At 42.2% G+C, this 15,219-nt stretch overlaps 1 protein-coding gene across 2 annotated transcripts in view; it reads left to right on the top strand.

Moving 5' to 3' along the window:
- Positions 1 to 6,543: 6,543 nt before the first annotated feature.
- EFCC1 (EF-hand and coiled-coil domain containing 1) overlaps positions 6,544 to 15,219 on the top strand; it is an 89,724-nt gene continuing 81,048 nt past the window's right edge. Inside the window, exons 1-2 of one of the 2 annotated variants that reach the window (XM_084633219.1) lie at positions 6,544 to 7,529; positions 10,023 to 10,432. In XM_084633219.1, the coding sequence (XP_084489345.1) occupies positions 6,807 to 7,529; positions 10,023 to 10,432 (1,133 nt within the window). In that variant the 5' untranslated portion in view covers positions 6,544 to 6,806. The remainder of the gene's footprint in view (positions 7,530 to 10,022; positions 10,433 to 15,219) is intronic. The other variant, XM_084633218.1, reaches the window with a different exon arrangement.

Genomic DNA, 15,219 nt, shown 5'->3' on the forward strand with positions numbered 1-15,219 from the left:
AGACATACAATATTAATTCCAAAGTTATACATATGATCGCCTCTTTGTTAGAAAGGATTTGGGGAAACAAGATGTTTGGTATAAAATCTGTACTTCTATCTCTAGCACAGCACAATATGAAGTCTTTCTAAACCTCATATAGTCTATATTTACCAAGATCACAGGACATCCCTTTCCTGCATGTTCTGTTAACACTCAGATTATCATACATCATGTCAACATACCCGCCCCCTCCCTGCAGTTTGAGGAAGCTAGCCCCCTGCCCCAAGGTCCTGCCCCCAGTCTGCCCTTTCGACTCCCCCCTCTCACCAACCATTAGCACAGCCCTGAATCCCAGCTTGCCCACCGGCACCCAGAGCAGTCTGGAGGAGGCCCAGCCGGCTGGCTGGTGCTCAGGCCTGAGCCTAGGTTGCCCAAAGGAGTTCTGAGCCCTGCCACAGCACAGCCCCAGGGCTGTGGCAATTACCAGAGGTTTGGGGAGGCTTAGCCTTCCCCAACCTCCAGTAGCCGCCGTCCATGTCATACATAGACAAACTATACTAACCAGCGTCCTGTATATATAACTACTATTCATAGCCTGCCTTCTGGCTGCACTATCAGCTTCTTCCTAGTGTATTATTCGGTGATTATGTAAAACTAATTTTATATAATTTGATTCACATGATATAGACATATTGGATAAGTCTCCAGTGTGAAGGAGAACTTTTCTCTACAGACCCCGTTAAACAAAAGTATTGAGTGAATAAGACATTTTTAAAAGTTCTGACATGATTTTGCCTGCAAGGTACATTTTCTCCAAAGTCTAACAGTTCTAGCAGGCCTATATAGTACTACTGAGTGACAATCCACCACAGCTATGGGACCATTATATTGTTATTCTGGAACTTTGAATAACAAAGCAGTCAGTGCTGACTACTTGTCCTGCAGCATGTACCAACTCTAAAATAAAAAATTGGTCTACTTCCCTGAAACTCAGAACAGTTGTTTCTATAAGTGACTTTACTGCATTTGAATCTAGATCAGAAACAAGCCCATTCCTAGCTAATGTGGTTACAATTAGCAATCCATCAGCAGTACTGGCAGTCAAATCAAAGTCTTCTCGGTGCAATAAAATTGAGTTGGACTCTTAAATTCAAACATCACTTCTGTTTAATGAATTTCAAAGGCAACATTTTAAATGTTTTTAATTTTCAAATGCTGTCACAACACTGGGAGCAAACACTCCATTGAACTCCAGCTGTCACATATGGCCTTGTTTATTATATGGATTCATCATACAAACGTTCCACTGGTGCTAGTGACAGTGGGAGCCCTGGTGTAGACAAAGTGCTTACATTTTTAACACCATATTATCAGACCCACTCTGAGCTGTTTAGAGAATATGGTATTAAAAATGCTAGCAGATACAGAAGACTTGTGTGCACTAGGCATGACTCCTAGCCCCACTGAAGTCAAGGACAAAAATCCCATTGAATTTAATGGAGCTAATATGGTCTTCCCAACATTGCTAACACTGGTGGAACTGCAGTGCAACAGTGGGAATTTTTTACCAACATCCTTAGTAAACAAGGCTTGTGTGTGTACAAATTCATGTCTTCCTTTTAAAGGTAAAGGTTCTATAAGCAAATGCAAAGCTTCCTTTTTCAAAAAGCGGAAGCCCAATAATACAGAGGCTGAAGTGAGCTGCAGTAGTGTAGTCGAGAGTAAATTGAGTTTTCCCTCTTTTCATCTGGGGAATAAGGAGTTTAGTTTAGATAAATTAATTTATTTCTTTTTTTTACTAATACCCCACTGGAGGAGCTGCAGACTTTTTTGGTCTAGCTGCTCTTACATCATTTTCAAAGATTGCACAATTTACTGAAGGACCTCATCATGCAAAAACAACTGCTTTCAAAGAGATGAGAAAGGAAACGATGTAATGGCCAAGGCATTTACGTTCATATATATCTACTTTGCATCACAGATATAACTTAGGTGAACTGAAACCAGTCTGACCTACTCGTTTTTCCTATAACAATGCAAAATGACAAGCCACAGATTTATCATGCCATTTAATGGTCCTCCATTCTTTTAAAACAGAAGAACAACAGATGCTTAGTGGGCAGTTCAACAAAGGCCCAAATGTCTTTCAAAGGTGTTTTAGTACCTGTATTCTAGCATGAGATATGACCAGAAAACTCAATAGCAACTCCAGGTGTTGCAGTAAAATTTATGTTGACATGTTTACGGTCTGGTAAAGATTCTAATCTTTAAATCAATTATCTCCACTATGGAAATTTTTTAAAATTTAAAATAGCTAGACCAAACCAAGTGTAAGTGTTTCAGCATCTACTCTAAGACCTTTATGCCTTAGTTCAATTGATGTGTCTAGATAGAAGATGTGGATTTACATAATACCTACTAAAATCTCAAAAGCGTTAATGGAACCTTATGAATATAATAGGATTGAAAAAAGAGGTAGGTTTAGATAGAGTTTCATATTTACATACTATGCCATTAAACAAAGTGTTGGGGTTCCCCCAAGACCTCTTTCACTCGATTCCCAAGGAACTCAGTTTGACTGCAGTCTCATCACCCAGGTTTCTTTATTCGGCATACAGCAAAGCTCTAATGAGTTGATCAGACTTAAGTGTAGGGGATGGGCATAAAGCATAGCACACATCCAGTGTTACACAGCAAACCTCTTCCTTTATACACATTTACATTGCATTTACTATACATCAAATTACATGTTTTGGGACCGGCTTGATTCCTTTACAGGAACCAAACCCTGTACAGCATGTTCTGTCCACGCGCTGTCCATGTACGACCTACTCTTTACTTCAGCTTTACCTCATTCCCAATTTACCTTGCCCATTGTAAATGGTTCCCTGAGTGTTGCCCCTTATCTTAGCTAGTACAGATATTCTGTTTCTAGGCTGCTGATCCATTTACTCCCTAGTCCTGTCTCCCAAGAAATGGGGCCTCAACCATGTCCAATTACTTTTGTTAAGCCAGGCCTACACAAAGAAAGCATAGTCATTAAGGATGGGAAAGACTTCTAAGATCATCTAGTCATTCCTCTTGCCAATCAAGAACATGATAGGTTACAAGTTTTGTGAGCTAAAAATGTATCGTGTCAAGTTTTATAAGCAGGAAAAAAAAAACTAAGAGAGAAAATACTCCTTAAGATGAGGTATGAGAATACACTGAGCCTTAACAAACCAGAAATGAACTGATGAAAACCAGGAAGCGGGTTTTACAGTCCCCAGTGGTTGCATAATTACAAAACAAATTACTGTTTTCGAAAATAAACATGCAAAGGAGAGAACATGAGTTGGTAGAGCTCAGTCCCTGGGAAAATAGGGCCTGACCATGAGGGACATTGAGTGCCCTGGAGGAACTCCAGACCTTAAAGCAGTGGTTTTCAACCAGTGATCTATAGATGCCTGAAGGACCACAGACTGAATCTAAGATTTCCAAAGGGGTCTGCACCTCCATTTGAAATTTTTTAGGGGTCTGCAAATGAAGAAAGGTTGAAAACTACTGAGTTAAAGCATCAAGGCCAAAGGGAGCTCTTCAACAATACAGTATTGTATGTTGTCAATGTACAGATTTTTATCGTATGAATAATCAGAAATCTGATTTATATTAAAGAGGACAGGACAATGGGCCCCTTTGTTTTAGGAAGATGCTTTATCTTGGAGATTCACAGCAGATGGAATTAAGTCATCACTTCCATTCAGCGTGAACTAAGGAGAGTCAATCTATTCAGCAAATACTATCTCTTACTCATGCAATGAATCCCAATGAAGTCAATGGGACTACTAATATGCAGGGGCTGCAATAAACAGTTTTTTACAATTTGAATAACAAGAAATTAATGTTGACAGGTTCATGTTTGAGAAAACATTTAATTTTTAAGAAGAACGTACTCCCATCAGATATACATCTTCTGGAAATTTCACAGCTTTAGAAAATACCATAGAACTTCAGAGTTATGAACACCAGAGTTACAAACTGACCGGTCAATCACACACCATACACAATCAGGACGCAGAGACAAAGAAAAAGAAAAAAAAGACAAATAATGTACAGCACAGTACTGTGTTAAACGTAAACTACTAAAAAAAAATAAAGGGTACATTTAAAAAAATGATTGACAAGGTAAGGAAACTTTTTCTGTTCTTGTTTCATTTAAATTAAGATGGTAAAAAGCAGCACTTGTCTTTTGCATAGTAAAGTTTCAAAGCTACATTAAGCCAATGTACAGTTGTAAACTTTTGAAAGAACCATAACGTTTTGTTCAGAGTTACGAACAACTTCCATTCCTAAGGTGTTCCTAACTCTGAGGTTCTACTGTACATGGATTTAAGCCAGTTAACATTGTGGAGCAAGTAGACGTACTTTTATGTTACATCAGTCAATTTCTTACAAGGCATATACTTATGCCACAGACATATCACATCTACCGAGAGGTGCAAAAATACAGGAGCAAAACCAAAACCAAGCAAATTATGGCTGTGACTTCTACAAGGTACTTAAGTATATGCCTAATTTTAAGCATGAGAGTAGTCCCAAGAGAGTAGTCCCAACAGTTTCAGTGGAACTACACACATGCTTAAAATTTGGCACATGCTCAAGTACCTTGTTGAATTGGGACCTATCATATTTTAGATTTTTTGCCAACTTTAGGCTTGCAATTTTATGAAACTGGAAATGAATGCTCATCCAAATTCAGACTCAAGAAAATACAACCAAAATAGCAATGAAGGCGTTAAGGTTACTTATTCTGAACTTTTAACAAAAACATTGTTGAAATATGACTGTGGCATCTGGTTGTGCTGTTACAACAGTGGATTTCCATTATAACGCCCCTATTTTTCATGGCTCTATACAATTCAAATGAAAAAGTGTTCCTGGCTGAAACTGAACGGAAATGTTTTGAGACTAAAAGCTGTTTTCTTTAAATAAAACCTTCAAAACATATCAGAATACAAAGAAATGGATATTTACCAGCCTCTAATGCCTTTATTTTACATTCCCCTAAAAATAGCTAGTTTGAAATGAGATTCTGTCGATATATTTAAAGTAATATATAGTTATATGACAGATATTTAAAGTGCAGCTACTTCTAATTGGTATTCACAATAATCTTTATTATGTGATTGATAGTGGATATGTAACACAAAACTGAGCACTGTTAATTTGCTTTCACAAGACACTGCACACTCTTTGAGTCTCTGGTGTTTGGGTATTAACAATAGTTCCAACATTTAACTTTGGATTTAGGGCCTGATGCAGTGTTCATTAAAATCAGTGGAAAGACATCCACTGATTTCAGCAGATATTGGGTAATACCAATAATCCTTCAATCTTCTCAGGCAAAACGCATCACTGCAATCACTTTACAACAGTGCCATCTTTGGGAAGTGTTACTTGAAGAATAAATGAAATCAATGAAAAAACCACCTGGGCTTGTACTCTCCTCTTTGCTACTTAGGATGAATAAGGAAGGCCTGATGGATTGTGACCCCTCCACCTTTCCCCAAAACAAAAACTATTTTTCTGCTTTTTCATATTAGAAATTTAGGATATGTCCTCCCTGAAGGACTGTCCAACAAGATGTCACAAGAATCAGAAGACAAAGTTGAACAACTGAACAGAAATGTTTTGAGACCAAAAGCTGTTTTCTTTAAATAAAACCTTCAAAACATATCAGAATACAAAGAAGACATTTTTTTAAAATCAGGCTGTTTAAAATCCCATCATTTGTTTCAGTGGTAGCCAACACCTGTCAGGGGCTTGGGGTTTCTTTAATTTTGTCTTTTGTGTCGAGTTATTGCTAGGGTCTCCAAACAGAGGGTCATCTTACAAATCAGGATGCGAGCCTGCAATCCTTACTGATGCCAGGGGCTTCCCACAGGAGTTTTGCTTGAGTGAGGTCGACAGAAGGGGGTTCTAGGGTTACCAAGACATAAACCCAAGCACATATATTTTCCTCTTTGCTCAGACTGACATATATTTGAGGTTGAGTTGTTGTTTGATTAATTCTGTTAACCACAACACCAATCTCCTGTCTTGGGAAGGAAACTCAGTGTAGTGGATATTTGACATTAGCAAAAGCAGCACTTGTTAGAGAGAAAATAATAAAGGGCAAACATAAAGCCACCTGAAAATATTTAAAGCAATAAACTCGATTCAAAACATGATCTGACAATCACGCCCCAGCTACACAGTGTAAATTGTAAAGTCTTTAGAACAAACCCCATCTCTCATTCTGTGTACTCTTCAGGGGCATAAACAAGACAGCCAGACACACAAAACAGTATAGCATAGTTCCGGGGAAAGTGTTGGAGGACCAGGAGGAGTTCAGTGTAATTCAGATTTTTCCTGCCCGTCCGGCTCCCCCAGACACCCACCATCTGCTCCATCTCCCCCATACACCCTCGCGATCCCCCCGTCTGCTCCATCTCCGCCATCTCCCCCCACGCACCCCGCAATCTGCTCCGCCCCCCACCCCACGATGTGTTCATTCACTCTTCCCCCCACCCTCCTCTAGCTTCCCCACCCGCCGCTCCGCTCCGCTCCCTGTCCCTTTCCTGCACGGCTTGCGGGAAGCGGAGCCCGAGAGCAAAGGGCAGCAGCTTCCCTTCGCCCCGGAGCCTGTGCACATCTCCGCGCACGTGCTCACGGGGGCGGCGCGTCCCGCGGCCGGACATTGGCCCCTGCTCTGACCCCGCGCTGGGCTTGCGGGAGCGGAGCTGCCTGCAGGGCTCCGGACACTCCCGCGCGCCAGCAGGGGCAGCATGGTGGCGGGGTGAGAGATGGATCCCCTCGACGCGTGGGACCCCTACAGCCGGCCGGCCCGCCGGACCCAGTGGCTGGTCAGCGCCCTGGCGTATCACTACGGGCTGGACCGGGGCGTGGAGAACGAGATCATCGTGCTGGCCACGGGCTTGGACCAGTACTTGCAGGAGATCTTCCACCACCTGGACTGCGAGGCGGAAGGCAGGATCCCCGGCGAGGACTTCCGCACCCTCTGCCAGGTGCTGGGGCTGGCGGACCCGGAGGAGGCGGCGGCCGACCCGGAGGAGTGCGCCGGCCTCTGGGAGGACCTGGCCCCGGAGCTGACTTTCCGCCAGTTCCACGCCAAGCTCTGCGGCTACTTCAGCACCAAGGCCGGCTGCGCGCCGCAGCGCCCGGCGGTGGGCCGGCTGCCGCTGGGCAAGGAGAGCGAGCACATCGAGACCCAGATCCGGCTGCGCAGCCCGCTGCGGCGGCGGCGGGACAAGGCGGGCCAGGGGGCTGCTGCCCTCAAAAGCGGCAGCCCCCGAGGGGCTTCTCCTCCCCCGGCCGCCCCGGGGCTGGCCCCGCACGCCAGGCGGCCGGGCCCCTGCTCCAGGGAGTGCTACGAGGAGATCGTGGCTCTGGAGCAGGCTGAAGACCGGATCGTGAAGCTGGAGGAGGAGAACGGCAGCCTGCGGGAGCTGGTGGAGGACATGCGGGCAGCGCTGCAGAGCAGCGACGCCAGGTGCCTAGCGCTGCAGGTGAGCGGGGAAGGGCACGGGCCGGTGCACGCTCGGGGGGAACTGGCCAGACCCCGCTCCGGGGACTCAGCCTGCGGCCAGAGCGAAACCAACCCTGGGAAACTGACACATGGAGTTAGTGTCAGCGGCAGCTACTGTCCTAGGGCAGCAAAAGCTGCAGACGTCCCTGTAAAGGCAGGGTGACAGGTCCCACTGTTCCCAAGCCCTGCCACGCCTACACGCTGGCAGTCCAGCGCCCTGCCCGCCTTCTTCCTACCAGCAGAAGTTTGAGAGCCGAACGCTGCTCTGATTTCAGGGGCACCTTGGAGTGTAAATTGGGGCAGGGAAAATATGTATTCACTAGCTGCATTTGTCTAGCTGGGGTCGTGCTGCTCCAGGTCCTTCCCGAGTGTGAGAGAAAGAGCTAAAACAAGGGAATATGAAATGCACCATGTTAAACTCTGCGCTCACCCCACTAGGTCTATGAAAGATTTCCAGGAAAACTAATCAGGTTATTGTTGGGTAACTGGATTATAAAAAGGTTGGATTATTATTGCTACTATGTTTGGGGAGAGATTTAATTAACGGATAAACAGAGTGCATCCATTTCTATCAGTACTGCTGGACAAGGGAGAGAGGCTTCCATTTCTGGTGTCACTGTAACTGCGCATTAAAAGTTGGTTTAAATTTAACCTAAAGCAGGACAGTACTTTTGTTAACTGAAAGTAAATCTCACTGGAGCTAGTAGTGGTTAAAGGAGCTCATTAACGCTTGTGTTCAGAGCAAACATTTTGTTAATTAGTTTGTGACCTATTTGCACTCACCTCAGTTTTGGGTGAAGGGGCTCTGCCTACCTCCAAATGCTTGTCATGAAAAGCCATAGAAAATGGATCTTGGTGTTAGGTTCATTCAAACTCCCAATGGTTACACAGTGCAACAAGCTGCTGGAACATATTTTAAAAAGTTAGATCAGTAAAAGCCCATTGAAATAAATGTGGGTGAAAGTTCAAAGGCAGGTGGGAGAATTTATATTCTTCCAGGCCTGGCTGGGGCTACTTGCTGGAAAAGATTTTTGACCTTTCAGTCAGTTTATTTCCTGAGCCATCAAGGCATTCATACTTTTTCAGTGTTAATGTTATATGTAAATTGAAGATGAAGATGCTGTGATTTTCAAAAAATGAACATCTGACATACTAATGATGTTTACCCGAATGATTCAGAGAGTTATGTTCCATCTAGTTCCAGATTACTGAATATAAATAGTTCTGTTTCTAAACAAATGGCAACTTGGATATTTGTCATTATTTCTTCCTGGGTATTGTGTGTTTGTGTTGTTGCTGGTTTTTGTTTAAGACAACCAGTTTGGTTACGTACAATTTTCTAGAGGAAATGTTTTGTTGCAGTATTACTATTTATTAATGAGGCACTATAAGCTAGTGCATTATAGCGTTTGGTGTGTTTTGATCTTACTCTTTTCTTGTATATGGCTTTGGTTTGTCAGTGTTTTATCAGTAATGGATGTGATATTTTAAAAAATGTAAATAAATATGAATGTTTGGATTTTTACCTGTGAGAGAAACAAGTAGGCAGTTCATTGAGCAAGCAATGTTTTGGGACTCACAGATAACCTCTTGAGTTCATAGTTAGGCCCCACTCCTACAATTGAACTGGTGAGCAGACTCTTGCAGAGCCCCACTGACTTTGGGGCCTCAATGCACAGTCCTTGCTCAGGCGGAACTCATTCATTCCAATTAGTAAAGAGTACAGGATTTTAATAGCAGGCATTGCTTGATTGCTCTAGGGAGACAAAGAATATTTCTGGCATGAAGGAGTAGTATAGAAAGGGTGAGGCCCTAGAAACTTGACTTATGCAGGTTTTTTTGGTGTGACTAGTTAACTTGAGTTAATAAATATACTTAGCATTCAGATAATGCTTATATATGTTTGAAGATCTAATTTGACATTAACTATGAAATCTTCACAACATCCCAGTGAAGTAATACTATCCCTGGTTTACAAATAGGAAAACTGAGACAAAACGGTGAAGTTACTGGCCCAGGGCCACAGAGTGAATTACTGGAAGAACTAGGATTAAAACTCAGGACACCCACTGATTACCAGCTTCATGCTAATTCATATAGCCCACATGCCTAAAAGAAGTCGTGGTATGCTTCTCAAAACGCTAGTTGCGCCCCTAAGAACTGACTGAAACAATGGGGAGACATGAAATTAAAATAATATGTGAACATGTAAAACATTTGAGACAAAGTTTGCTCTGCCTCTAATGAGTCAATTTTTCTACATAAATTATGTATTTTGAAAATAATTGCATTACCCAAGGATTGTGCCCAGAACTTTGTGTAGGCCAAAGGTAGATTCCTAATTAAGGGTAGGTTTACTCCAGGTGAAGAAAATATGTAAAAAAAATCTGCCCATTTTCAGCTTTGATTAAAATGTTAAGTTATTTTCAAATAAATTAATCTGTGTTCCTCTTTCTGCTCCTGTTGATTGTAGGTAGGACTGTGGAAAAGCCATGCTAATCATAAGAAAGATGGGACCTGTTTTATAGGAAATAGGAGACTGTTAACTCCCAAACACTCCCAGCCCACCAAGTGCCTTCAGAGTGTCCTAAAGGAGGTGGAACTAATCCGGAATTCCAGGGATGGACAAATTGAAGAAGCAATTAGGTTCAATCAAGAACTGCAAAAAGAACTGAGGAGTTCCCAGGAAGCTATAGTCACCCTGGAAGACTGCAACCGTAATCTGAAGAGGGAACAGGCAGAAATGAGGAAGAAAGTGGAAGAAGCTAGACATGCAGTCCTTAACAGTCTTGGCAAAGTGAAGGAATTAGAAGCAAAAGCCAATAAAGTGCCACATTTGCAAATATACATCCAGCAGCTAGAATCAGAACTACAGTACTATAGGTAAGTCTGATACCATTCAAAATAAATGTATCAAATCATATTTAAACATAGCTGGCTAGAAAATAAATGCTTATATTAATGAATCTACTAAGATATTTTCTAAAGTGTGGTTGGAGAGGAATTAGGAGCTATCTATTCATTTTGTTAGAAAGGGTCCCTCGCAGAGCTCAATGCCTTCACGGAGTTTGGCCTGAGAAAGAAATACTGGTTTTGGCCTACAGTGAGGTGGAAAGACTCCCAAAATAACTTACCCACCAATGAAAGTTAGAGTAGTGACACCTCAAGATAAACCTAAAAAGCCATTGTTTACTCAATCCTTTATATATTGCATTTTTCATCTCAAAGGTTTTTTTTGCTATAACTAATTTGAATTGGATTAGTTCCTGTTACTTAAATTAGATACACATAAAAACAGTAACTGAACAGATGATGTTCCATCACTCAGTCTAAACTGACACCTGGACAAACAGCTCAGAAGTGCCATACATAAGGCCAAATTCTGGCCTACAATGTTAAGCTGTGGCGTAACTTATGTCCATCATTTTTCATTGATGGAATGTATTTTACTCCATTAGACAGGAAGCTAATTCAAAACAAAACAGATGATGGGTAATGATTCCATGCCTTGTACCCACTACATAGCCTTCCATTGATGGTAAGACAAAAGGAAGCCAAAAGCAAGAAAAAATAAGCAAGCAGTTAAAGTTGTGGCTTACAGTTCTTAATGTATCAGGTGGCCCACTTCACAGTTTTATTAATAGTAGGAGCAATGTTTAATTGAATACCTACTGCATGCCAAGTGAGCACCCATAATTATGACAATATACTTGTGAGACCATGTATCAGTTTTCATACATAGATCACAAAGTCTTTTCAAAGACTATCCCTATTTTACATATGAAGAAACTGAGGCATAGAGAACTTAAGTCAAGTCACACAGTAATTTAGTGACAGTCTGAAACAGAACCTAGGCCTTCCAACTCCTAGCCTTGTGCTTTAACCACTAGGACAACTGCTTGGATAAATATATCTCCAAAACAGAAAAAAATGTGCACAAATTTACTTAGTACCCAATCCTGCTGTTCTTGCTCAGACAAAACTTTCAGTGAACTCATTGATGATTATTTAAGTCGCTGGCAATTTTGCATGCGTCAGTGCTAGATGCATAGACTTAATGTACACATTTAGACGGACATATAACAAAAAGGTAACTCATATGCAAACTGACTTTCTTTCAATTTTTTCCCTGATTCTTTATTTAAAACTGTTATTTTAATATTTTGACTATTCAGAACAGCTTTTCCCTTTTTAATCTGATATTTCCTGTTTCCTTATAGGAGCTATTTGTGGCGTTACAGCTACTATATTGTGTTTATAGGGTGGGGGAAGTATCTAAAAATAATCACTCTTTCTGGTGTCTTTCTATGAGCATTGTGTATGTTGATATCTTTGGGTTTAAAGAAAATAAATGCATTTCATTAAATAGCTGTACCATTTTAAAATACCATCAAGAGCAAGTAACTTCCAAGACAGCTACTCACAGGGATTTGCTGGCAATGGGTCCAGAACAGAACTGGGAGAAATTTTTTGACTAAAACTTTTTTCAGTGAAAACCACAGATTTGGTGACACCCAAGCATTTCAAGAATTCATGTCAGTTTTGCTGAATAATTTTGGTAAAAAAAATTCATTTTGGTATTTTCAAAACAAATGTCATTCAAAAATGACTGTTTTGGATTTCTTTAATTTTATTTTTAACATTTGTATAAAGTTATAAACAAATGCTTGAAATCAAAATAAAACAGTTAATGAAACAATTTTTTAAATGTTTTTATTCGCAAAAATTTCAAAAAAATTAAGTTTTGGGTTTTACCCAAAATATTTTTTTTTGTTTTTTGGAATTTCCAGCAAATTGAAAAATCTGTTATTTACCCAGCTCTAGTCCTGTATAAGCCATAAAGCCTTCTCTCTACTGCCTGAAATAGAAAGTCTCCACTGGTCAATGCAGTGAGAGCTCACTTCCAAAGTTTGATGGAGCATGAAAGCACATTTTTGAGAAGAGGGTAATGAGCTAGTTAAAGATGAATAAGAAACATCAGCCCAGACTTGCTCAGTGAGCGCTGACCTTTGGTTCTGAAAATAACAGCTGGTCTAACAGATTTTTCTGTTAGATTTCACCATTAATGAAATGATGATGATGAGCTGGTAGCACTGGTTATACTTAAGACTTCCCAACACTTTCCATTATAAGACTCTGTATTAGTTGCTTATAATTTTGCCAGACTTCAATCTTTTGAGCTGAAATTTTCCATACTGGGTGGTTGCCTCCAGATCAGTGATCTCCAACCTTTTTACACTGAAGACCACTTTTTGAATTTAAGGGCAACACAGAATCTACTCTGGCCCTTCCCCGAGGCCCCGCCCCTTCCCCAAAGCCCTGCCCTGCTCACTCCATCCTCCCATCTCTCCATCGCTCACTCTCCCCCACCCTCACTCACTTTCACCAGGCTGGGGCAGGGGGTTGGGGTTCGGGAGGGGTGCAGGCTCTGGGCTGTGGCCAAGGGGTTCGAACTGTGGGAGGGGGCTCCGGACTGAGCTTAGGGCAGGGGTGCAGGAGTGGGTGAGGGGTACAAGCTCTGGGAGGAAATTTGAGTGCAGGAGGGGGCTCTGGGCTCAGGCAGAGTGTTGGGGTCCAGGAGGAGGTGTGGGATGCTTGTTCTGGTGGGGTCAGGGCTGAGGCAGGGGGTTGGGGTGCAGGAGGGGGTATGGGATGCTGGCTCTGGGAGGGAGCTCAGGGCTGGGGGTTGGGGTATGTCCTCCCACCAGGCAGCACTTACCTCGGGTGGCTCCTGGTCAGTGGTGCAGCAAGGCTAAGGCAGGCTCCCTGCCTGCCCCAGCCCCATGACTCTCCTGGAAAGGCCGATGTGCCTCTGTGGCCCCGGGGGGGGGACTGGGAGGGCACATGGCTCCGCGCGCTGCCCCTCTCTGCAGGCATTGCCCCAGCAGCTCCCATTGGCCACAGTTCCCCATTCCCGACTAATGTGAGCTGCGGTAACGGTGCTTGCAGGCAGGAGCAGCGTATGGAGACTCCTTTCCCCGCCCCGGGCCGCAGGGGTGTGTTGGCAGCTTCTGGGAGCAGCGTGGGATAGGGGCAGGCAGGCAGGGAGCCTGCCTTAGCAGCAGCCCCACTACACCGCCAGAGATCACGATTGCCTGGGAGAGTTTCTAGGATCGACCAGTCGATCGCGATTGACCAGTTGGTGACCACTGCTCCAGATTAATTTTTTTTTTAGCAAAGTTTTAACAAAAATGGTTCAGCCATTTCAGAGAACAAGATTGGAGGATAATATGTTTTGCCCATGTTAAAAAAAAAATTCTCTCCAGCCCTAATCTTTTTAATCTCTCCTCATATGGAAGCTGTTCCATACCCTGGATCATCTTTGTTGCTCTTCTCTGAACCTTTTCCAGTGTGGCCATGTCCTTTTACAGATGGGGCGACCAGAACTGGACACAGTATTCAAAGTATGGGTGGATTTATATAGTAACATTATGATATTTATGGTCTTATTTTTATTCCTTTCCGAATGGTTCCTAACAGACTATTAGCCTTTTTTGACTGCTCAGTGCACAGCAGCATTAGTTTTCAAAGAATATACATGGTGACTCCAAGATCTCTTTCTTGGGTAGTTACAGCTAATTTAGAACCCATCATTGTATATGTATAGTTGGGATTATTTTTTCCAGTGTGCTTTAATCAATGTTGAATTTCATCTGCCATTTTGTTGCTCAGTTATCCTGTTTTGAGAGATCCCTCTATAATTCTTCACAGTCTACTTTGGATTTAACGATCTTCAATAATTTTGTATCATCTGCTAACATGGCCACTTCACTGTTAACCCCTTTTTCCAATCATCTATGAATATGGTTAACAGCACAGGTCCCAGTACAGATTCTTGGGGGAACCCACTGTTCATCTCTTTCCATTGTGAAAAACTAACCATTTACTCCTACCCTTTGTTTTCTATCTTTTAACAAGTTACTGATCCATAAGAGGACCTTCCCTTTCATCCTGTGGCTACTTAGCTTCCTTAAGGTCCCTCACCCAAGGCTTTTGTCAAAGGCTTTCTGAAAGTCTAGATTACCCATATCCACATGCTTGTTGACTCCCCCATAGAATTTTAAGATTGGTGAGGCATGATTTCCCTTTGCAAAAGTTTTGCTGATTCTTAACAAATTGTGTTTATCTGTGTGTCTGATAATTCTGTTATTTATTAAAGTTATAACTAATTTGCCTGCTACTGAAGTTAGGCTTTTCAGCCTGTAATTGCTAAGATCACCTTGGGAGCCCTTTTTAAAAGTCAGTGTTACATTAGCTACCCTCCAGTCATCAGGCACAGAGGCTGATTTAAGCAATAGGTTACACACCACAGTTAGGGTGTAATTTTGTAGTTTGATATCTGAGCTCCTTCAGGACTCTTGTTAATACATAAATGCCCCTGTGGCTGTGGGAGGCATTATGGAAGGTTTGCATGAGCTCTCTTCTGCACAGCTCACTGGCCTCAGATCTGGGGGTGAAAGGAAGGGGGATAGTTGCCTGTGCATAGGTTTGTGTGTGTAACTGATCGTATACCAAAGGGGTCTTTTTAATTAACTGTTACATTTGAAATTTTTCAGACAAGTTTTTAGGAAAGAATCATTATGAATTGTAAGAAAATCCTTTCGCAGCAACTGAAATAAATTCCAGAACCCCTCCCCTGCAAATGTCACAAAATTTCCTGATATACTCAT

This window comes from Lepidochelys olivacea (genome assembly GCF_965140295.1).
Source record: "Lepidochelys olivacea isolate rLepOli2 genome assembly, chromosome: 7".
Lineage (NCBI taxonomy): Eukaryota > Metazoa > Chordata > Testudines > Cheloniidae > Lepidochelys > Lepidochelys olivacea.